This window comes from Argentina silus (assembly GCF_951799395.1).
Source record: "Argentina silus genome assembly, chromosome: 6".
Classification (NCBI taxonomy): Eukaryota; Metazoa; Chordata; class Actinopteri; order Argentiniformes; family Argentinidae; genus Argentina; species Argentina silus.
In genome coordinates, this window is record NC_139660.1 from 12,494,730 (window position 1) to 12,519,676 (window position 24,947).

At 39.5% G+C, this 24,947-nt stretch overlaps 3 protein-coding genes across 4 annotated transcripts; 1 reads left to right on the top strand and 2 right to left on the bottom strand.

The window, feature by feature from the left end:
• Positions 1–67: 67 nt before the first annotated feature.
• Positions 68–11,622, bottom strand: sass6 (SAS-6 centriolar assembly protein). Its single transcript, XM_083671847.1, has 17 exons — positions 11,518–11,622; positions 10,100–10,160; positions 9,693–9,772; positions 9,363–9,467; positions 8,380–8,551; positions 8,157–8,234; positions 7,438–7,557; positions 7,033–7,224; positions 6,688–6,882; positions 6,324–6,413; positions 5,819–5,998; positions 5,212–5,293; positions 4,962–5,095; positions 4,612–4,746; positions 3,900–4,003; positions 2,753–2,847; positions 68–2,095 (listed from the first exon to the last, which is right to left on the bottom strand). Exons 1-17 carry the CDS (start codon positions 11,583–11,585, stop codon positions 2,031–2,033), a joined length of 1,956 nt encoding a protein of 651 aa, XP_083527973.1. The 5' UTR covers positions 11,586–11,622; the 3' UTR covers positions 68–2,030.
• A 564-nt stretch (positions 11,623–12,186) lies between these two features.
• On the top strand, positions 12,187–18,946 carry trmt13 (tRNA methyltransferase 13 homolog; the record flags this gene model as incomplete). 2 transcript variants are annotated; one of them, XM_083671332.1, is made up of 11 exons in its annotated part: positions 12,187–12,309; positions 14,515–14,564; positions 15,140–15,206; positions 15,337–15,399; positions 15,629–15,698; positions 15,964–16,070; positions 16,169–16,336; positions 16,929–17,001; positions 17,400–17,474; positions 17,682–18,057; positions 18,191–18,946. In XM_083671332.1, 11 exons carry the CDS (start codon positions 12,256–12,258, stop codon positions 18,363–18,365), a joined length of 1,278 nt encoding a protein of 425 aa, XP_083527458.1. In that variant the 3' UTR covers positions 18,366–18,946. The 2 variants fall into 2 exon arrangements, with proteins under 2 accessions (XP_083527458.1, XP_083527457.1); XM_083671331.1 differs by lacking the exon at positions 12,187–12,309 and adding an exon at positions 12,972–13,109.
• Positions 18,947–19,954: 1,008 nt separating this feature from the next.
• On the bottom strand, positions 19,955–23,008 carry lrrc39 (leucine rich repeat containing 39; the record flags this gene model as incomplete). Its single annotated transcript, XM_083672299.1, has 8 exons — positions 19,955–20,028; positions 20,126–20,298; positions 21,009–21,161; positions 21,266–21,411; positions 21,508–21,644; positions 22,138–22,294; positions 22,444–22,549; positions 22,887–23,008. 8 exons carry the CDS (start codon positions 23,006–23,008, stop codon positions 19,955–19,957), a joined length of 1,068 nt encoding a protein of 355 aa, XP_083528425.1.
• Positions 23,009–24,947: the final 1,939 nt, after the last annotated feature.

Below are 24,947 nucleotides of genomic sequence, written 5' to 3' on the forward strand. Positions count from 1 at the left end.
ACTATAAGTTAATATGCTGTCATTTTCCTGTTATGGAGACACTTAGGTTTTGTATTTACTACCACTAATCAGATCAAACTCTCCCTCACATTGGAGATGGTGGAATAGAACTTTTGTTTGTTAGGAAGACAATCATGTTTGTTTTTTTACTGGGTGCGTGCAAGACACTCACTCCACACAAAAACAATAGCAACTTTGACTTTGCCTGTCACCGAAGTGTAGCAACATTTCATTGGATAATTTGATTGTATAAAACTGTTCTAATTGCCAAAAAACTACTGTACTAGGTACTTCCCTCAGGTTAGACAACATTGGCAGTTTTTTAAAGAATCTCTTTGGTCTTAGGAAAGACAGACGTTTGTTAGTGATGCTGTTTTGCTACTGCCTAATGATTGGTTTTGACAAAACTTTAATCACAAGATGACAGAATATATACACACATTGATGCATTTCATACATCATTATATACAGCTTTTACACAACAAAACACTAGTAATCACATCCTGACACACAAAATCATAGTGATGGTTGGTCAAGCCTCAAGTCAATTCACACTGAATCCAGCTCATTGATCACTGTGATGAAAAGCACCTCATCAAATTGTTTCACAGAATAAATTGCAGCTTTCTCTGGCATTCTCCAGTCTCATTGAAGAGCAGTTGTCCACTATTCACTACCATGCTTTCTTTGAGTAATAGAAGCATAGACTCATCAAGGATTACTTCCTGTTTGCTACCATTCCATGCTAAATGCACAAAGGCACAGGGCTTTACAATGAGTAACTTCATGTTGAGCCGCTCAGATTTACATGTCTCTGACACAAGCATCATTAGATGAATAAATTAATAGCATTCCATCACATACAGTAGTAGCTAGCCAACAAATGTCCACTTGTTATGATTAAGGTGGTCAGTAAATATAAAGGTTACATGCTAGTATAAAGCCCAATGAAAACGATTCCAGTTTAATGGAATAGTTCACTATTTTATCATTTGTTTTGTTTTTTAATCCATCTGTGCTGTAGTCCTTATGGTTTTTAAGTGCATATCAGTCTTATTTCGCTACACCAGCCTGCTGGCTCATCTCTAAAAAACTTAATTTTAGAGACTCAAGCTCCAACCAGTGTAGTAATTTTATGTTGTCAGATGTTGCACATATAAACTGGTATCTTCTGTGATGTTTTTCACAACTCTGAGCTGATTGACAGCATTGAATCAGTGATTAAGTACTGATTGGAAAAGTCTGACTGGAGTCCTTGGAACGACCTGACTCTGTTCTCATGCTATTCAGCTATAGTCTCACAACTTTCCCCTGTAACTGAGTGTTGTCAACTTTTGAAGTAATTAATTAATTAATAATAACTTACCAAAAATTATTAATGAATATAATCATACACAGCCTAAGAGGACAGATTGCCACTACACTTGTTTCTGTGCTCCTTGCCTTGTTCAATTCAACTATATAGCAGAGTTAAGCCAGCAGGCTGTTCGGCGGAGCCAATAACCAGATATGCAGTTACAAACCTGAATTAATTGACAACAGCACAGATCAATCAATCAATTAATAGAAATGTAAAAATAGTATCCCTTTAAGTTCTAGGAGTTAGTGGCAGGTATTGGATCCATATAAGCATTGCGACAGATGAAGTTTGAATTTCAACGAGAGAACAGGATGAATGAGACAAGAACAGGATGCCACTTCAAACTATTGAGATGCAGTCAAAGCATCATGGTAATGTCAATGCTTATTATGAATAAGATGACTGGTGAAGTGATTATTATTATTTATTTATTTTTTAACCAACTGAAAAAGTTCATTTGGGAACTGATCAAGTTGGGCTTATTTACGATTAAATTAAAAAACATCCTACTTTATAAATACAAGAAAACAGAGCACAGTTTAAAATAGGTAGAGGGAATGTGAGACTGTGTAGCTGGAATGTTGCAGATTCCCACATTTCAACCTTGGTATAGTCACTGTTTTGTTGGCATGCTGTGAAGTGGACATTGTTTTTTTCAGCTCCATGCATCTCAACCAGGGAAGTAAGCAGAGGACAGGGACTGCAGGCCAGTCTTGGTTATCGTCCTTGGGACTCCTGCAAACGACATGGGAAACACAAATCAATGAATAACCAAGCCAGTTTGAAATAAAATATATAAATGGAGATAACTTATGTTTAATGCTCATCTGTTAGCCGATGTAATGGGTTCAAATAGTATTTAAACCCAAATAAGCATGCATGCCCAAGCAAAGGCTCAAATAAATAAAATACTATTTCAACCCAGGTCGAGTTTAGATCAGTAGGGGGGAAATCCTCATCTAAAGTATTTACATTTTAGGAGAGTGAATACTTTTTCAAGGCACTGCAAGGAAGATCGTACTCATGGAACTTCTTCAACAACAAGAATTAATAAAGCTAAAAGCTTCACTCTGGACACATGGAAGAAACTCTAATCCAACACATTCCCATGAACTCTAATATTATGTATTAACCAGTAACCTGATGTGTATGTAATGTAACCTAGTATTTGCTTGCCTGTTATCTTTTACTGAATTGTTATTCAGCATTTATTATCCCTGATATGTCAGATGTTTCAACAGGTTGGAATGAAGGGTGAGGGATCAAACATTTTCAAGTTGAAATTGTTTTGAACTAAAATGTGAATGAATCTAAAATAAGGCAGAACAAATAAATCACACAGGCATATGAAGTGATGAGCTTCTCATAAGCTGGCAAAAAATGTGGTTATACCTTTGTTGAAGTGCATGCTTGGCAGAAGACCATGGAGAGGAATGCTGTCGTCCCGCTTCTCAAAGTACTTTGACTCCAATCCAGCAGGTTCCCCACTTGAGTGAGAGAGAGAGAGAGAGAGAGAGAGAGAGAGAGCAATTAGATTGTTGTGAAAGGACTCCTAGAGGCTGTATGAGTGTCCCCAGAGCAGAAATACTTACTTTTTTCATTGTCAATTTACACCAATTAACATGAAATGTCCAATGACGGTGCAAACACGGAGTATTATGGAATATTTATGTCAATGTCAATCTGAGGAAGGATCAAACTCTGGGCTTTATTTAGCCATGTTGGTAATTAAGAAGACACTGTATTTGACAATAACAACATGGTTGGTTAAGAGGTGAATTGATAAAAAAACAAAACCATCAAGCACTCAGCAAGGGGATCATGCTCAACTGCAGATGTGCAGCCCTAAATAAGAACCGAAAAGGACTGATTCACCGCTACTGTAACAGCGTATACATGTTGCTTAATATACCACATTTCGTTTTGCGCAATCACTTCCTTTCACAGTCTTTAGAGCGAGGCACTGTGGAGCCTCTTCTCACAGACTGCATGAAGCAGCAAGTGCCTTCATTGTGGGAGGCACTTTTCATGGCCAATCATGAATGTTCTCGACACATGGCCCTGAATCAGCAAAAGCCCTATATGCCACGATTTGTAGACTGTGGTAGGATATAAATCATTATGGTATTTGAGAGTTCTATTGATTGCACATATATGTTCAGTTGATAGTTGTGTTATGTGGTGATTCTTCAAATTGAATTCATAGGACGTTTTATTGAGGATTTCAATAGCTGTAATGTTGTCACCGCCATGTTTTAAAGCTGTGCAGTCAGAATTGTAATTCATTGTCCAACTAGAGACTGCACAGATACACTGCCCGCTGTTCTCACCTGAATTCTAGTCAGGTTTGTTAGGAATAGCGAGGCTACATAGGTATAGACTGCAGTTTAGACATTTCACACCTGAGCATGTGGGCAGTTGAGAAATTCTGGCTGGTTCCACAGGTTTATGAAAAACAGATATGTGAGATTAACAAAGTAGAGTGCTAGCTGTAGAATAAAATTATGATGGGAGAAAAAAGAAAGAAACTTGGACTTACTTCTCTTTGTTGGAGGGCTGAGCGGGATGCTGTGCAGTGGGGCTACCATCCCTCACATCCACAGGGGGCATGCCAGGCTTGGCACTCATGGGGTTAAACTGGACCTACAGTTCAGCCCAAGTAAATAAAATCAATGGTGAACTACTTCAAAATTCCAAATCAACTGGGAGGTCAGAATAATCTGATTTATAAAATGTAAGTAACAAATGCCACACAAGTACTCAATCTATGAGCAATACTGAGCTGAATTTTGCAGCCGTGTGTCCCAGACCACCACTTTTTGACGCTTGACATTTGTGATGGCAAGCATGGAAGGGCTTCATTCAACTGAAGATCCAGTCTAACCAAGCACCAATGCATCCTAGGATCTCCACATAGGACATCGACCAGAAACAGAATTGTATGTGCTGATACCATTTGTATAAAGTATGTGTTTTACTGCCGATGCATTTGGTTGAGACAAATATTGCACTATGCAAGAGAAAGCACAGCTCACCAGGTGAGTCATGGTAGAAATTGCAGTTTTGTTTAAAATGGCAGTTTTCAAAGCACTTTGTCCGACGCAATATGGTGGAGTAAACAGTGCTCTATTATTTCACTTCTTTCAGCCAGTAAAACTATGAAAGACACATGGGAGGGGTCAATCTGAATCTCTGCTTTCAGATGCAAAAAAAGAAATGTAGAGTAGGGGAGGGAGAGGGGGAGAGCCTGCCTTAGGTCCAAGGCCCTGGTTGTGCAATGAGAAGACGGAGCAGCTGGACAGAGGAAGGGAGGAGAGCTTGGAGTTGAGAGTGGAGGTGATGGGGTAGCCCTGTCCGCCTGAGGGGGGGAACACTCGGCTGTCAAGCTAAAGAGAGTAAAACACACAAAAGAAACACACCACCACTTGAGCTCACATGATTGTTAGGACATTATTATGTTCTAACAGTTCACAGCTCATTGACATTTGATGAAGAGAAAATCATTACAATTTGACAACAAGCAGCCTCATTGTTAGTCAGAAGCAAACCTAACCAAACCTATTATTTAGCCAAGACTATTGGATCAGGGGCAAGTACTCACCATGTTGAGAGTGGAACAGCCCTTCCTTAGTCCTGCTGTGGCCGAGACAGCTGGAGGAGTCTCAAATGTTCCAAGAGTCTCTGTCTTCCTGGACAATTGATTCTCATTAAGCTGTTTATTCAGCCATGTTATAACTGTGGGAGATCATGAGCCAACAAGGGGGGAGATAATGAGATAACAAGGGTAGAACAATATTATTTGATACTAAAAAAGCTAATAATTTTTTTTAAATTAAAATGACCTTCCATACCATTCTCGTTTGTTTTTAACACCTCTCTGCTTTCGTCTAGTTTCTGAATCGTTGACTCTAACTGATCCTTCAATTTTGACACCTATGAAGCAGGAAATCACAATAAAAAATAAATCCAATTCCAATAAATTGTCAGTTAATCCTTTCCTTACTGCGACCAGTAGTCAAGTGCATGTTTCAGGGCTCCTGTGTATGGACTAGACAGTGTGTGATACAAATATAGCTCAGGGAAACTTCCCACTCCAGCGTCCTCCTTCATTTGTTATCTGTGGTTCTTTTTAACTTCAATGGGAAAAACATGAACTCAAATGACAGCAAAACTTTTACCACTATCTTACTATTTACATGTGGTTGATACAATGATCTCTGATCTTCTATATGTGAATGGTGATCAATGCCCCCCGCTCTCAGCCACATGTAAACATGTAAATAGTAAGATAGTGGTAAAAGGTTTGCTTCCCACACACAAGCACGACAAAATGACTGTCTCCATCAAATCTATCTACAACATCCCTGTGCTTTATTAATCAAACACTACTTTAACTTTAATTTATAAACCCTCAGGTTTATATATTTTCTGTAGAATGGCATTCTCAAGCACACACACCTCCTCATCTCTGTACTTGAGCTGCTGCTGAGTGTCCTGTAGGTCCCTCTGGGTCTTGTGCAGCTTCTCCGAGGTCTCCTGAAGCAATTTCTCCTGAGACACGGTCACAGTGTTCTTCACCTTGATCTTCCCCACCAGGCCTCGCAGATCCCCCTGCAGCTTTTTAATGATGGTATTGGCCTAGGATAACACAGCACACAAGGTAGGTTGCTTCACCGCCGCTTATTGCTGTTTTTCAAAGTGGATGTGATCAGCATGAAGACAATACTGGTTCAGATGTTCATTGACCAACAAGCAACATGCACTTCATTATTCTTATAGTATCCTGGTTACTCAAGCAGTTAGGACATGACCCACGTATGTTATTTAAATAAGCTCTTTTTTTTTTTTTTGCAATCTTGGACCCTGTGAAATGACCTCTGCAGCCTAAAGTCTAAACTATTACAACCATCTCACTTATTTGTTCAAAATAAAGAAGCCACGATTAGAGATTCAAACCACTGACCTTAATGAGTTCTTCAGACAGCGATTTCACTGTTGCCTCTAATTTTCCTATTTGGAGTTGTTTGCCTTCAGCATTTCCCTCAACTGAGTTCTAAACAAACACACGCACAAACATTCCAGGAGAACATTGTCACAACTGTTGCATGCTAAAATGTGCTACTTTCATGTTCTTGTTCGTTTTTTTAAATGTTTTTCTATTTTGTTTAAATAAGGACATAGTCTTGATGACTACTTGGCGTCAAATTATGAAGAGAGGGTAAAAGAAGTGGCCAGCTGTTTGTGACAAAACCGTGATGGAAAACATGCATGTGTCAAATTTGGGTATGTCAGTTTGTTGGTTGGTGTTTTGCATGTGCACTGTCTACCTTCTGTTGTTGTGTGGCTTCAAGAACGTCTTTGGTGCGGAGCACTAGCTGGTTCTTGTCTTTGATCTCCTGTTCCATGACGGCCACCCGCGTCTGGAGCTGGTTGACCAGCCGCTCCTTCTCATGGCACTCAGTGTCCAGTGTGCTGTTTTCCCTCCTCAGAGACAATACCTGCTGCTTTGCTCGTTGAGACTCCTACACACACACACACACACACACACACACACACACACACACACACACACACACACACATTAAGAGAAGCCCCAGCTTACCAGAGTTCTCAGTGTAACAGGACTTGTGTCGTTTAAACAACTACCCAAACCTCCTTGCGGTTTCTCTCACCTCCTCCAAACCCCCTAGTTTGGATTTCTGATCCCGGATGGTTATCTCGCTCTTGTATCTGTTCTCAGTCAGGTCCCTGTTGGAGGCCTCTAGCTCTGTCAGTCTGCTCTGAAGCTGCTGGGTACTCCTCGTATGGGCGCTCTCCAGTTCCCTCCGAAGCTGTTCGTTCTGCTGCTGAAGCTTGGTTTGGGTCTATAGGGCGTAAATGGCACAGAGATCATAAAAAGGAGTGTCTGTGACACACCTCTAGTTAGTAGGTGTCTTTAAGTTATGAAATTCTACAGGCTCTATATGGCCCTCCACAGTGAGGCCCCCAGTCTTATTTCTATTGTGCAGCACATAGAACACTCTTACATGAGATGTGCTATACAAATGAAGTTTTAGTTTATTAGAATTATTATATACCTCCAAAGCATTCTCCCTCTCAGCACTGAGGTCCTGAGTGTGTCGGCTGGACAGAGAGATCGACTGACTGGTCCACTCTGATCGCAGTTTGTCAAGCTCTCTGCTCTTCTCTGACAGAGTCTGTTAGACACAAGGAAGTAACAGAACAATTAAGTTATCTTTAGATATAAACCAACCATGACAGCACCAATCCTTGCAAAATGTTCAGTGCTAAAAAGTATGTAAACCCCTTTTTGTAACACAAAACAAATTTTAAATGATATAAAAATCTCATAAACATACTTGCATGTGCAAATGTCCTTGCAAGATTTAGCTGACAGTTGTTTGGAATTTATGAAGTTAAAAATAATAATGAATTAACAGATCAGAATAGGCTTAATTTAACATCTTACTTCGACTGTAGACCTACTTTTCAAATGGACAACATAATGTGATGTAATCTCCACCGTGAAACACTTCTCAAAAACAGAGAAGTTCTGAAAATCTGATTTTCAAGAGCACACTTCCTTAAGCACTACCCCTCCAATGCAGACTCAATCAGGTTGATAAATATAACTTTGGTGGTAAAGAAGGATTTCACAATTGCACTGGTTCCAGTCCATCAAAATGAACAAATCCATCACAATTGACAAAAGCATTGCTTTTGGCCTGACAGAAAGAGAACCCTGAATATCAAGAACTTTCAAATAAGAATGAATTAATAATGTGATCTACTGCACCTGTTGTGTGTAGCTAAGCTGCCTGGAGAGATCATCTTCAGTCTTCTTCAGTTTCTGTTCCAACAACTGCTTCTCCTCCTACAATTTGGCAAAAAGGGGGAGTGGGGGGGGGGGGGTTGTGTACATACAAGACTTTGATGTCATTATTCTGTATCATGTCTGGCCTGATGAAAACTACTGCAGTAACTAGTGTTTATTTGGGTGCTCAGTGACATTAACTTACCTTAGCGCAGGAGAGACAAACTGCAAGGTACTTTTTGATCTCGATGTCAGTGCCATGAAGGAGTTTTAGAGACAGGTGCGTGAGGTGTTTGAATACGTTGGCCTCTACAACATTGAAGTTGGCAGAGCTGTGGTCTAATATTGGGGACGGAGATGACAACTGGAGCAAAAATCTGTGAAAATGTAAGCACAGATGCCAAATACAGTACTCCTGTGTGTCATGTTGTTACAGCAGTAATGCAGTAGCATGGCACGTTGGCAACACAGCAATTGTTTTTTCGACAAGAGTGAATTTCACTTCAGAACAGCATCCAATGTGCATTTGTGAACACATCCAATTTCATAGTGCTGCGTATGGTGCCACTCCAGGAGTAGGCTACAGTAGTTGCTTCAGGCAATACAGTATGTTGGGACAGTATGGCTACAGCATAATGTACATTGAAGTGATGGCCCATATTCTATCACTTTGTTTAAAGTGTGTATCTTTGTTATTTAGCCACAGTCAGCAGCCTGCTATCTCAACGATATCATATGTTTTGTATATTATATTAAGGAGTCTTTATTGATTTACAATAGATCTTGCGAGAGATGGGTCGATACGCATTGATATGAAAAGCAGTGTTCAGAATTGAGCCATCACCAAATTGAGCCATAACAAACAGTCCCTCACAGGATCCTAACATCATACACTGGTTGACCAAGAATGCTACTATTGTAATTTAGAAATGAGTTTCATCTCATGTTACAAATCAATAGACAAATTGCAAAGGTCAAATCACAGAATGTTTCTTTAGCTCACAAGGAAGTACATGCTAAACTGTAAGATAGGCTGCTGTATCCTCTAAATGCTGACAGAACTATTGAAACATATTTTTCATCACTCTACTTTGTGTGGTAGCAACATGGCAGTGCTTCACTTTTGAGACTATTCTAGGCATCGTTTTTCAGTCAGTGTAGAGGTTCAAAGAGCAGAAATCACCTCACCTTGGACTATCATTGTCTTGTTCCGAGATGCACAGGTTGAGCAAGTCAATAAACTTCTGAGGAAAAGATGCGAAATCTACCAACAGCCCCTGTTGAACTTTCAAACTGATGACAAAAAGAAACAAAGGATTTGCAAATGGATACAAATGTTACATGAAAGTAATGTGTTATAATCAGCCCTGGAATTACATTTTAGTTAAAAGGGGCTTATATTGAGCGTCTACTTAAAGGAAATTAAGAGCTTTGTTGCAAGACACTGATGCATTCAAGAATGTACTTTCTCTTCTATAAAATGACTGCTGACATGGCATATTACAATGTAATAGCTACCTTTGGAAGTCCTCCTCTGATATGGAAAGGTTGTACAGAAAATATGGATCTGCATCATCCGTTAGTTGTACCACAAGATCCTATGATACACACAAATCATTGTCTTAGAAAAGGAAACCCCGCTGTTGGTATCTGAAACCCGAAGACTACTTTTAACCCCAATACCCAATAAAAATTTGATTTATTTTGGTCTTGCTGCTGACGATTTACAGCTTCTTAAACTCTTTAAGCCTCCCAGCAGTCCAGGCACAGGGTTGAGCAACATTACTGCAGTTGTGCCATGTTTGCTACTATATCAAGGGCAGGAGGGACATTTGGAATACACAGAAATAGGTACATATTTGAAGGAGGGAAATTTATCAAAATGTAGCTGGTAAGTATTGTAGGTACGTTAACTGGACACTTACCCTTTTGTGGACTGGATTTGTTGTCAATTGAAGCTCAATTCTGACTCTAATATTTGCTTTTCTGTAATGTGTGTTACAGAGAGAAAGTTAGAAAGTGCCATTCAAAAAGTGAGAAATCTGAGCATTTGAGATTAAAACTATTCTGGCTACACTTAGCTAAGCCTAAATGCCACAATGTCTTGTGCATGTTGTTGAATTACATTTATCTTGGTAACGTCAAAGGAAGACGGCCAATGGTGCATTGTAACAATTGGTCAGACTTCTTATTGTTTAACAGTGATTTACTGGCCCCTTGTGAAGACTTTATTTGAAGAAACTTAGCTAATTGTGTAAGGTTTCCAATCTATTATAAGCCTCCGCACCCTGCTGATCCTTGAAATCAAAGTTTATTTATCGCATACATAGAATACAGCCTTAGACGATGCAACATCCTTCAACTGCATGAAAAAGTACTTTCTTTTCAAACCCAACTTGCGAGCATATGCCTTGATTAGTGTTAAGAGGTCTGCCTCCTGGGGTGCTTCGGTACTCATTTAGGGATACGGGAGCAGAAGTGGAAGTCCCACCTTGGCTCAGAACTCGAGCTAGCTCTGCTGTCATCGCCCTCAATTGTCTACAGTGGAATGTGTATCGAAATAAAAAGTACTACGCCAAGGGACACAGTTTGTAATAAATCCTTCTTTCATTAACTCTGATGGTTCATGGGGTCCCAAATGCTTGCCAAATGTATCTTGCAAAGTATAGCAATTAAAGGGAGTAAGCGAGCTAACTTTGACCAAAACACGAGTTGGAGCTAAACTCGCTAACTCCCTTACCTCGCTTAGTAGCATACCCCTCCAGTAGTTGAAAAGTGCGTTTATTTCTGTGACTTGGTGGGGCCATTTTTTGGATACATGTCATGACTCGAGAGTGTCGAATCTATCTGTCCATGGACCATAGACTGTATAGTGGAGGATGCTATCTGACTACCTAATCACTAGGGCATGATTCCAAATGACCTCCGCTACATCCAAATAAAAGAAGAAAAGCGAACTAACTTAGGAAGGTGGCTGTTAATTTTTTGTTGAATTGAAAAAAGTTACATTCAGTTGAAATGTTTATAAAGTATTATGGCCTCGATACACCGGGCGGCAGGTGTATGCAGGTGTATGTAGCCTATGTAATTACTAATTGTAAATAAGGAGGGCGGCAGCTGTATGGAGCCTATGTAATTACTAATTGTAAGGAAGGAGGTATACGTTAGCTAATTAGCTAGCGTATACAGTTACTCTAAGTCTGACCAAATAAAATGACAACACGGGGGCAAGCAAACTAGCATACTTTTCAAACTAAACTTGACAAATGGGCAATATTTCCTGTAACTGTCACTGTCAAATCAATAGCTAGCTAGGTACTTGTCTGTAGCTAGCGCAAGTTACCTATCATCGCAATCTTTGCTTTTCACGTGAACTTGCAACCATTTGTTGAAAAGCGTTTCTGGCATCATTGTTTCATACTCCAAAGGATGTGGTATTAAAATATAAAATTGTCCGTTAGCTCAGTTTTTTCAATCGTCTTTGCTTTATCATAAAGGACTATTCTGAGTTTCAAGTTTGGCGCTTCTCTCCCGCGAATGACCGTTGTTGATCGACGTCTTTTCGACACATTAACGAAGTACTTCCGGGTGACGGAATTTCAGATTTCTTTCAAAATAGAGGTCCAAAGTAATACAAACCGGTAGTAAACTGTATTTATTCATGATTATGAAAATTAACTGTCTAAACTTTAACAATGATTCATATTTGTTGATATTTAAGTGACATTTGTATAAAATGCGGGTTTTAAAACATGTGAACAATACATTCACCGCAGCGTCTAGAACAGTTTTTGCGCTATACATCAATATATATTTCATATACAGTGATTTGCATTGGCTGCATTTATTTGACCTTAAAACAAGTTTTTAAAACACACAGTTTATACGAATGTCAGTTGTTAATGTTTAGACAGTTACTTTTTAATAAATTATGAACAAATACAGGTTTATCAGTTTTTTATTTATTACTTTGGAATTTTCATTTTGGGAAACCGAGGCTGTCTGAATCATACTTGGAGGTCTTAACACAGTGTGTGATACCTGCTGATCAGGAATACATATCACCGTGTTTCCTGTTTATATGGACTTTTTTTCTCCACCACATCTACCAAATCATTATGGCGGAGTCGGTGAGGTGAGGTTTGCTGGTTTAAATGTAGTTAGAATCTGAGGTTCGCGTCCCACAACCTTCTTCATCTTTTGATTCCAGGTTGTTGTTTTTTCTGCATAACTGGTATTACTTAGAATGCTGAAGACAAAACAGTTTCATAAGCTATACTAAATAACACAATTATTTCAACAACAATGGGAAGATTGTGGTTTATAAAAATTACTACGCCAAGGGACACAGTTTGTAATAAATCCTTCTTTCATTAACTCTGATGGTTCATGGGGTAAAACATGTTATATAAAACATGTCAAATAAAAATGTATGGCAAATAAAAAATATATGGCAAACATCACCAGGACTCAATCTTCAGCCAACGCCAGTTGCGAAATACAAATCCCCGACACTACATGATGAGCTGCCGTCCATGTGCTACAACCTGAAAACTTTAATACCTAAATTGACATTAAAGTGTCCAGTAAGAGGTTCGCATTTCCAAGCACTTTGGCGTAGAAGAAAGTAATGTAAAATCAAGGCAAAATCACACAAGGTTTGAAAAAGCACGTGACCAAACGAAGCTTCGAACGTCATCAATCACGTGGTATTGTTATTTCGATACAAGCATTGGTTGGAAAACTGCGTCGGAACTTTCGTTATCAGTCTTCCCAGCATGCAACATTTTATGAAACATGGAAGCCCCCATGGCGGACGGCGTATTAGCACCCCTCCCGGGAAGATGTGCCTTTTACGTGGAAAAGAAAAAACGATACTGCAAAATGATAGTTGGAAGTGGAAAACGATTTTGTGGAGAGCATGCAGCTAACGCGGTATGAAGGCTTTGATATTAACACAAAGCTATGGTAATTGTCATGACGTGGTTATGTGGAGTCGACCTCTTTCTGAAGCATGTGAAACTGCCAAATTGTGCAGAAATGTGTATTATCAAAGCCTCTTTAGATAATCTCTGAACATTTTGGGTTGTGTGTTATCTGGGGATTGAGGTAGGCCTACTGTAATTTGGGGGAATTTATTTAGGGTAGCAGAGTTGGGGATAATGCCGGGGTTGTTTGGTATTTTGGTTTAGCTGTATTGGTAATCGGCTATTGTTGCTTTGGGTACTGCCTGTAGGTAGTGTATTTTGGGTTAGCATAGGTGTATGAGGTTATAATAGGACCCCCAGCGAAGTTACACCCTAAAATGACACATTGAACTTCTCGTTTATGGAAAATAAACGTTTATGAAAGAAAAAAAACTTTGTTTGCTTGTGTAACGGTGATTTAGAATCACGCTCTCATGATGAGGTACCCCTAATTGTCGCACCTTGAGGATGTCCTCTTGGCTTAATTGTAGACGCTTGGACGCAGGCTACAGTCTCAAGTATCAAAATAAAATACAGAAAAACACACCGCCACACTCTATTTCTGAATAAAAACCTGATTCAAGATATCCTATGTTTGTTGTGATGTTATTTTCTGCGGAAAGTTAAAATTAAGTCAAAGTCCTCACCAGAAGAAATGTTTTATATGTTTTTTCTACACCGGTGGTGTTTTTCCAGATGCCGACTCATGTCAAGCACACCATTTACTCTGATCAAAATGAGACTTCGACATCACATGGTGTTAGAAGACTGACAGACTGTCTTGCACAAGACTCTTTGATATATACTTTGATATGCGACTTGAGGGGAAAAGTGTGTGCTTGAAATGAGCCGTCACCAGGTATACACCACCGCCACAGGGAAAAACGGATACAACATAACTACTGGCAAGTATTTGGAGATCATTTAAACTAAAGAACAACAAACAATATCTTGATGCAGGTTTTTACTCAGCGATAGTGCAGTGTTGTGTTTTCAACTCAAGAGAGAAGCCTTGAGTTGCAGTTGCAGCTATTGGAGACCGAGGCTTTCAACCCTGCCCGTCACAGTTGCTTTTGCACATCATTATATCACAGGCAACAATTCTGGAATCTATTGGTCTGTTTTATTAAAACAAATTATATGCTTAGCCTCTTGTAGAAGTGATGACATGGTACATTGTAAATGCAGACTGTTTTGAACTGTATTTTAAGCTTCATAGTCTGAAAATGCAAGAAATATAAATTTATGCTATATTGCCTAGCCCTACTTTTCAGTTGGTTTTCTAACTGCCAATGCAGAAGAAGAAGAAAAATCTTGCCATCTTAAGTAGAGTGGAAATTTCAGATTTATCAACTTGTATATTTTTGTTTCAGGAAACAGAGGGTGAGAAAAGAAGAATACCATGTCCCTTGGATCCAAAACAGTGAGTTAAACAAATAGATTTAAAAATGAGTGGCCGAATGAACAATAACACAGCCACAGATCAAATTGAGCTAGGCCTTATTGCTTATTAAGGTCCTTATTGCTTTCGTAGACAATTGCATCAGAGGGCGCTGCTAACTGTGAGTCTGAGTTACCAGTAGCATAGTAGAGAACAGGTTAGAAAGGATGCTTTCTCTAATGAGGACAACTCGGGGGAAGATGAATTTACACCTAATCATGAAAATAGGCTGAACTATCCCTTTAAGTAGAACCCTGTATATCGGTTCTGTGGTAGAACCAATAAGTGTCCCCACCTTTTATACAATACTATTATACCATTATTTTTTTGCTGTTTATGGTATTTGATTTGCAACTGATAGACAGACTAGTTTGTGACTATTTTCTTAGATCATCTTCCCTTTCCAATTTTGTGGCAGGGTCCCGCAATAAGCTGATTTAAAGTTTAAAAGATGGTTTTACATCAATCAGTATGTTTGTATTTAACCATATAATTTGTTTATTAATCTACATTTTTACCAAAGTTAGCTCGCAAACTGTTGTTGTCTCTGCATGCAGCACTGTATTCGAAGATTGTTTAGCGAAACATCTGAAGAAGTGCAACTCAAGAGAGAAGCCAAAACCTGTAAGTTGAAGAGTAAATGCTTGATTACCTCCCAACACACACAAGTCTGGATATAAAATTCAATTGCTGTGAAAAAAAAGCCTAAATAGATTGGAAAAATATTGTTTGTTCTCTTCTCCTGAAAATGTAGGTGTATTATGTGCAAGATATTAATGCTGGACCAGCCATTGTTGAGGAAACTTCAAAATACGAGGTAATATTAAAGACACAATCATTGCATGTGTGTTTTCACTATCAACTCTTTGTCACTGTATTATTGTGTGGAACAATAAGCTGTCTGAATCACTCCATTACATAAATATACCAAAAAAAATATGTTTCCTTTTCCAAAACATGAGAAACGAGTGGTTAAGAGAGAAATACGCTGGCATTACCTGTGAAAGATAAACCTACAGTACAATGACATGATCATCTTTATGTAGGTACCCTTAGTGGATCGGAGCACAGCAGATATGGACTTGCTCATTAAAAAACTGAAAACAGCAGTCAAAGGTAAGCAGCATGACCACATTTTCAAGTCGTGGTTCTCAAACAGTGGTGCGTTTTTAGTTTTAATGCTAGGATAGTCTTACCCTTTTCTTACAGTGGATGAGAGATTATCTTAGCTTGCAGGAAACTCATTTGATCCGTTTGTTCTATTCCACACCTCATTCAACTAATAATTGTAATTAGTATTTATTTATGAAACATTACTCACTAAAATGCTTCCCATAGTAAATTGAACAGTGATTTTAATTGGAAGACACTGCTTCTGCAGGGTTAAAATATAAACATGAAGAAAGCATTCAATCTCACCCCACTCTCCATGAAGCGTTGAATGATCCAAAGAATGGGGACTCTGCATTCAAACACCTAAAGCAACAGGTACTAAATTGCAGTCCACTAATTTATTCACACATTATTTATATTTACATCAATCTATATTTATTGAGATTCCTTTGTTGGTTTCCTGCTTTAAAAAGGCGTCCCTTTTAGGAAACATGGAAGCCTTGCACCTGCTTGGCCCAAACAGGTGTTTTGTTGAGTTTGGAGCAGGAAAAGGCAAGCTGTCCCACTGGATCCATGTCGCCTTGAAGGCATATGATGATATCCATTTTTTGCTTGTGGAAAGATCGAGCACGCGGTTTAAGGTATGACACCATCTGCATGTCTGTATAAATTATAAAGATAATTAAATCTCCAAGCATTAACAGTGTCTAAGCCTCATTGCAAGGTGAGTAATGAGGTTAAAACCAGAGGTTGACATTTTTTAAATGGAAAAATCACTGTCTTTGTTTAAGCAACCCCACCCAACTATCCTATGGTTGATGAGCTGTGGCATAGATATCAATATGTGTGAGTTATAGCCCCACCTTGTGGTGGATTTACATAGAATTAATTATATGTAATATTAACACATAATATTGTGACTGCATGGGTTCGAATCCCGGCTCATGCTATGTTGTCACGTCTCTTTCTCTTCCCTTTCCTATCGCTATCAAAACCCCATAAAAACGCCCTCCTAAAAAATTTAAAGTTTTATATGATGGGGTAGACCGTCTTTCTTTATCAGCATTTACGTGATTCAAATAAGGTCATAGCGTGTTGGAGATATGGCCTTCCAAAGTTGGCAATTTCAAACACCTGTTATAGCACCCCTATTAGGCCAAATGGGGGTAATATTAGATTTGGGGGTAGTGGTCACCACTTCCTAAGAAATATGATGGTTATTGTTCTATTCAGGTAGACGGCAAACACCAAAATGCTGATACCAATTTTGAAAGACTGCAAGTGGATATTCAACACCTTGATTTGAGTAAGTGATCCTACAAAGACGAGGGCATTCATTGTGAAGTTGCTTGTCCAGTAAACTGTGGAGGTCAGTGAGGAAAAAAGTATGCTTTTTTGATGCAAACAAATGTGAGAATTGTGCAGGGGTGAATACTTTTGCAATCAACTGTAATTTCACCATCCTCCACCAAACATATTGTAACTGGAGATGGTGAGAGGGGAGGATTCATTTAACCATGTCTCAGAGAGAGTCCAGGTTACAATAAAAACATGCAGACACGCTGCTCCTGAGGACAGAAGGACACTTGTTGGATAGGCAAAAATGGTGTTACTTTTTAATTTTTTTATAACAAAAACATAGTCTTCATTGATGTACCATTTTATTTCAATTTAGTTCCTTGTAATTTTTGTTTCTGCTCTTAGGTAAAGTTCCTCTCTTCAAAGAAAAGAAGCTTCCAGTGGTTGGAGTTGGTAAGCACCTGTGTGGAGCAGCAACAGGTAAGACAGTTTTATTGTCATGTGAACTGGGATACAGGGGAGTGTGAGACAGTACAATGAAATTCCTACTTGCAAGCTCACCTCTCTACTGATATTCTCTGTCAAATAATAAATAAAAAAAAGTTTAATTTTGTTATTTTGGGAATTTAGTTGTTTTGTCCTGGTCAATGTACCTTTGATTCACTCCCTACACGCTGTAATGTGTAGACCTCGCTCTCAGATGTCTGCTGGAGAGATCAGAGAAGGTCCTCAATGAGGCTGAAAACCAGCCTCCCAGCAAACGGTCAAAACTCCAGCAACCACCAGAAGAGTCCACAGGAGCCGAGCTTGAACCAGAGCTCAGGGTGTCTGGACTGGCCATTGCCTTGTGCTGCCACCACCGCTGCGACTGGAGGCACTACGTGGGCAAAGAGTTCTTCAGGGAGAGAGGGTTAGGCGCCTCAGAGTTTGCAGCCTTCCAGCGCATGTCAAGTTGGGCAACCTGCGGCATGAGACGCTCACCGCTACAAAATCCAAATGACCAAAGGTTTGAGGAAGAGGAGCACGAGTCAACAGAGGAGGCGGAACTAGACAGCTTGTCTGGGTGAGTATATTGGGATAGAGTTGCATAGACCTTAACAGGATTAGTTAATCATTTTGACTTTTACATTTTACTGCACATACTGTTTTTAATGGTCACATCACTGTCTCTGACAAGAACATTTTTGTACCCTTAGGATGTTGTCTGCTGAGGACCGTGAATACATAGGACGCCTCTGCAAGATGCTGATTGACCAGGGCAGGGTTCATTTCCTGCAGCAAAAGGGGTACGACTCCAGTCTGCGCTACTACACCAGCACGGATGTGTCCCTAGAAAATGTGTTGCTAACTGCACTTCCCTCCTCTACTTGATCAAAAGAAATTCAAAATACCTGGGAGAACAACTTGAGTATTACACAAAAAAGGAACATTTTGAAATGACATTGCTATTTCTTTAATACATAGTCTATTGGTTTGCCAGCAAAATAAAAATCTGTTTGCAGTTACAGAAAACACAAGACTAGCAACACAGGACAGCATGCTCTGGGCGGAAATGCAGACAAAGCTTTTTTGGGGTCAATTGCATTTCATGTTTAATCCAGTTTCGGAAATCAATTGAATTTAAGGCAGTCTTCACAATTACCATGAAACTTAATTTAAAGGCCTAGGCGTTTATTTGCTTTAACTGTGAATATTCCCAGAGATTAAAGGATACCAGTATTGGAGACTTTTTTTTAATTTTTTTTATTTTATTGTACATGATGAATATGGTGATTTTAAATGATTATTTTTAAAGAATTGATAACACTTTGACATTTGAAAACACTGCAGCATTTAGAACAATGTTGTTGTTTTTTTGTCAGTTCTTGTGGCCATCCAGGAATTACATTTTATGTCCTATTTCACCTATTTTCTTGACGTAAGGGACACGTCAACATCATAATAAAATGTTCTTATAATTCTGTGGTTGAGTCATTATGTAACAGAATGATGGTCTAAAAACACCTAATTTGGATATTAACATATACTTGAATATTAGGCTTATTATATCAATAAATTGGCATGAACTCAGTCTGTCCAACCGAAACACCATTTCAGGTACCACCCACTTCAGAGCTCTCAATAATCATTCATGATTTCACACTTGTTTTGGACAACAATCCGACCTACGGATTTAGAGGATGCCCAAAATCCACCCACAAATTTGATATTTTGTTGTTGCAACCGATCCGCCTCAGGTCTTTAACTCCTGAGCGAACACTCCAACATGGCAGGTGGCGGTATATCACCAATATTGCCCATTTATAACGCAAAAGAAAATTGACTAGCCTATTTAAAAATTGAGACTAGTGCCCTGACCCATTTCAAGATCGGTAGTGACTCTGCAGTCCTGACTGTGGTGGCGCGGCCGCTGCATCCACGTAGAGGTGGCGGTGCCAGGCGGGCAGCCAAGGTGGAAGAGCGGAGTGATCGTGCAGGGGTTTGGGGGCTAACCATTGCTTGCAAGTAGGGGATGCTCTTTAGAATGAGTGTTTCCAAGTTATAGTCATTACAGAAATGGCGCAAAATGAGCTCAACAAAGTGCGCTGTTGCACCCTCATACACTTGCTAAAAATTTAATGGGACACCCTGCACCCAACAAGTATTGAAGACCTCAAGACTGCAAGTGCAGAGAGGACATGCACTTTATTTAGGAGTGTCCCCTCTAGGATTTATATACAGTTTCTAACTCTTATGTTCCAAACAAACCAGGGGTGAAAGCTACTGAAATTAATTCATTTTATCGCCAAAGATTGAAATGGAATTGACCCCAAGGCTAGGAAAGATTCAGTTCACAGACAGAACATGAGAGGGACGGTCGAGAGGATGCGCATGACAAGACCATCCAAGAGGATGAGATGCTGTCGGCAGCAGGCAGGGGACAGGAACAGACAGAGAAACCAACATTGACGGCTGCGCAGTCACAGTGATGGTGCAGTCTCAGCCACAGCCTCAAGGGTCACATTTAGTTCGGATATGCAATTTGACTGAGGCTCTGAAATAGATAGTTCAAAGGACAGTGTAAATGGAGTAGATATGTCACAGAAACTTTTTGTATGGTTAAAGTGCAGTATATTAATGTTGCTACTAACGATATACGCGATGCATGTTGAGCACAGCATGAACTCTTTTCCGGGCCTCCTGGATGTAGGTGCGCATGAACTCTCGTCCAAACATCTCCCTGTCGTCCTCTTCCTCATCAGATTTCTTTGGGGTTGGAAGCTCCACCTCGTATATTAGAGGATTGTCTCGAAAATTCACAAACCTACAAATGTCATGAATAAAATCAGAGGGAGAATTGTTTTTGATAAGGAAAAGGTTTTCTGTCAATAAAATCTCATGACTTGTCTATACTGTTTGCTAACACAGTTGCATTTTGTTAGTTCACTCAAAATAGAAAGTTGCATGATCCACTTACCTAGGATGTTGTCAATCAACCCATACCATTTTAAATGCATATTTTAGTTATTTGTACATTTTCAGTAATTAGTGTTAGAATCAGAGGCTTAATTGGATGTCCACTAGTTTCCGATGAGTAGATACAAACCATATAAAATGCCTTGCATATAGATATTCCTATTACAAAGATATCACTTGATTTAGAATAGAATAGATTTTTTGACAAAGGGAACAGTTTTCTGGATGTAGGAATCTTTTCAGTGAGGGGTGTTTGATTGAGAGAGAAAAATAAATGTCTCACATTTTAAAAAAACTTTTACGGCCAGTCATTCAAAAGTGGTTGTCAGAAGTGCGTAATAATCACTGTCCATTGGGGTGACACTGGGTTATTAAAGACTTTTACAGCCTTTTAGTTTTTAGAACTGCATACAATCTGCCTTTGAGCCATAGGGGAGAAGAATGGCCAGTCCAATGCATCAAGAAATTTCTATTGTCCAGAGATGGAGACTCATGCATGTTCAGGCTGGAGGGCTGTCTCCCCTGCCTCAGATCACACTTCACTAATCAGGCACTCACCTGAGATTGGTCATGTCTTCCATCAGTGCGGGAATGTCACGTAGCTTGTTGTTACTAAGCACCAGCGTGTCTAGGCTACGCATGCGGCTGATATTTTCAGGCAGGTACTCCAACTCGTTCCTCTGCAGCCACAGTGTATGTACTTTTTCCATTCTGGGTAAAGCAAGTGTAGCACACATATGTTATCAGTGCTTGCCATAAATGCAGTGGCTAGATACAGTGTGTTGGTATGTTAACTCCATAAGTGTGTACTGTACCTGTGAATGTCTTCTGGTAATTCCTGCAGCCTATTCCCGCCCATGTCCAACCACTCCAGTGCAGGGAGGCTCACCACACTGTCAGGTATAGTGGTGAACTGGTTCATGGAGAGATCCAAGTGGTAGAGCTTCTTCAGGTTGCTAATCTGAGGACAACAGCACAGAAATACACAGACAACATCATGCACCAGGAAGGTTCCACTGATGTGACATTAAACCAATGCTCCTGCAATATTACGTACTTCTGTAGGCAACTCATCAAGGTCCCTGTTCATTGCCAACTCCAATTTCTCTAGATTCTGGCAACATCCCAACTCCTCTGGAACACTGCACACTCTGTTGTAGCTGACCAGCAACTCCCTTAGCCTAGTCAGTTTACCTGATAAAGACACATTTCATGATTTGACAGCTGCACAGCCGAACATAAAGATTTACGTTTCCCAGACAAAGGTTAAGCCTAATCTTAGACTAAATTGCACTTTTCAACTGGACTAATTAAGTGAAAGTCGTGAGTGAAAAAAAGTGAAAGAATGAAAATTCTAGAGCTCATCCAGAATTTAGTGAGGGTTTGAAATAAGACTATGACAGAGATAGATGTAACTACAATTCAGTGCACTTTGTCTTGGGCAATATTAAGAAGTGACCATCAAAAACCACAGAGAGCATCTAGTATTGAGGTTTCATCTTTGTTCATCTGCTTTCATTTATGAGATGTTCTCATAAACGAGTTCTCTGTGCACTAAGAAATTAGAGATATGATTTGAAATGTACAGTTCATTTTGAGAGTGGACCCTAGCTTTCAGTACAGAGTACAAATATAGTAACAAAATCTTATCAAAGATTTTGACTTTAAAATTATCTGTTTTACTGACCAATCTCCTTTGGGATATCTGTGATGGCATTGCGGGACAGGTCAAGAACAATCAGATTCTCAAAACTGGCAATGAAACGTGGAATTTTCTCCAGTCCAACCCTGTGAAGCTGCCACTCTTGGAGTTGAGGAAGATGAACCAAGACTGGAGGTAAAGTCTGTCAAAGAATAGAAGTCCACAGGTGTTAGCAATATGAAGAAGAAAACAACAAGTTACCAACAGGTTATAGGTCCTATAGTATGTTTTTTCCACTGGTACAGTAGGTAGCTATTTTCATGAAAATTTGAGAATAATGTGCAAAGGTACCTTCCACTCCTCTTTCTCTATCCTTAAAATGACACGGCCTTCTTCGGTCACCACCTTCTCTTTCAGTTTGGCCAGTACAATCCTATCTTCCCAGCCATGTGCCAACCTAGGGCAGAGGAGTGGAACTCTATTGTTAGACACAGACCAACTTTTCTCAGTGGTTTTGGACTCCTTCACTGTTCATTAATTTGGCCTGTTGGCTGCCTAAGATAGTGCCAAATTCAGAATATTGAGTACAAAAACATTGGTCCCCTCCCTGCGAGAAAATATTTATGAAATATGTTTGTTTCCAATTAACTAAACCTGGACATTTCCGCTCTGAAAAGTCTTGGTGGTTGAGTTTTAACGATGAAATAACATTCACCTGATGATCTGCTATTGAGAACTACTGTAATGCTTAGAGGCAGACGGGTACAGATTCTAAAAAGAGAAATATCACTCACCTACCTACAGCAGCTTTGTGTGTTTTCTGCTTCTGGAGATCTTCTTTGCTTTTCTTAATTCTAGTCTCCCAAAGGGCCTTGATGGAGTTCACTGAACCACAACACACTGTCACACCCGTCATGGTGAGCCTGCATTAACTGTGTACAGCTCCCAATCTCAGAAAAAGAAAGGCTCACCAGTCACTGCTAATTTGCATTGAAAATACAGGGGAAGACAGGGCCAGATTAGGTAGGGTAATCTTAAATGCACATATTTCAACATGCAGAAGTTGAAGGTACAATCTTTAATTTGTGTTTAAACTGAAGGGAAGTCCTGCCACTTGATTTACTATAAAAGTGAGTGACAGGGCTAGAGAAATGCAACCACTCAGTAGCGGTTTTGTAAGAAATGGTCCTGTTCCTTTTAGAAAGCAAGCACTTACCCATCTCAGCTCAATTGGTCAGCTCCAGTTCTCATGAAAAAAAAAAAACTTGTGTGTTCCCTCGAGTTCAAACCCATGTAATAAATTCCTCAGACATGTCCTCATGTGAATATCTCCCTCAGCTTTGAAAATCGTGTCACTCAGTAGCAACACACGTTCTTCCTTTGTCAGCTGTGTCCCTTCAAAAAACATGACCCGAGAGACTGGGTCTAATTTTAGCAAGGGTAGAACCCTGAGAATAGTGGCAGTCACATGCTAAAGTTGGCTCATGGACATTTGTCTCCCCTGACTGACACATACAGTTAGGTCCGGAAATATTTGGACAGTGACACAATTTTCATAATTTTGGCTCTATATGCCACCACAATGGATTTGAAATGAAACAATCGAGATGCAATTGAAGTGCAGACTTTCAGCTTTAATTCAAGGGGTTGAACAAAAATATTGTATAAAATGTTTAGGAATTGCAACCATTTTTATACACAGTCCCCTATTTTCAGGGGCTCAAATGTAATTGGACAAATTAACATAATCATAAATAAAATGTTCATTTTTAATACTTTGTCGAGAATCCTTTGCAGGCAATGCTTGAAGTCTGGAACCCATGGACATCATCAAATGCTGGGTTTTCTCCTTTGTGATGCTTTGCCAGGCCTTTACTGCAGCTGTCTTCAGTTCTTGTGTGTTTGTGGGTCTTTCTGCCTTTAGTCTTCACATTCAGGCCTTTTTGTGTTGCCGAGCTCACCAGTGCGTTCTTCTTCTCTCAGAATGTATCAAACTGATTTGGCCACTCCTAATGTTGCTGCTATCTCTCTGATGGATTTTTGTGTTTTTGAAGCGTAAGGATGGCCTGTTTCACTTGCATTGAGAGCTCCTTTGACCGTATGTTGTGCGTTCACAGCAACAGCTTCCAAATGCAAATGCCACACTTGGAATCAATTCAGACCTTTTACCTGCTTAATTGATAAAGAAATAACAAAGGAATAGCCCACACCTGTCCATGAAACTGCTTTTGAGTCAATTGTCCAATTACTTTTGGTCCCTTGAAAAAGAGGGGGCTACATATTAAAGAGCTGTAATTCCTAAACCCTCCTCCAATTTGGATGTGAATACCCTCAAATTAAAGCTGAGAGTCTGCACTTTAAGCCCATATTCATTATATAACTGTAACGTGAATATATTTTGGTAAACAGCTAAAATAACAAAAATTGTCCAAATATATATGAACCTAACTGTACCTTCAAAAGCCAGTTAAAGGTGCAATGCCTTATTTGTTTTTCAGCCAAATGGCTGGCCCTCCACTTTTGGTTTAAAGTTGAGAGATGGGGTCATTGACAGGTCTTGATACAAGGACAAACAGAAATTATAGTTTTAAACACATTTCAAAGCTACAGTATGCGTTCTGTTTTTAAGTTGTTATAAAGACTTGTTCTCTTTACACATATGTAAAACAACCTCTTGGGTTATGATGAGGTAAGACAACAAAAAAGCAATATTTCAGAGACAAATATATTTACACCTTGAATTTATTAAAACTTGTTTTCCAAGATCCATACTCAATATCAGACAGAACAGTGGTTGTTGATGAGCCGGAACACTGCTGATATTTCACCAGTTCCTGCAACTATAATCTTCCCAA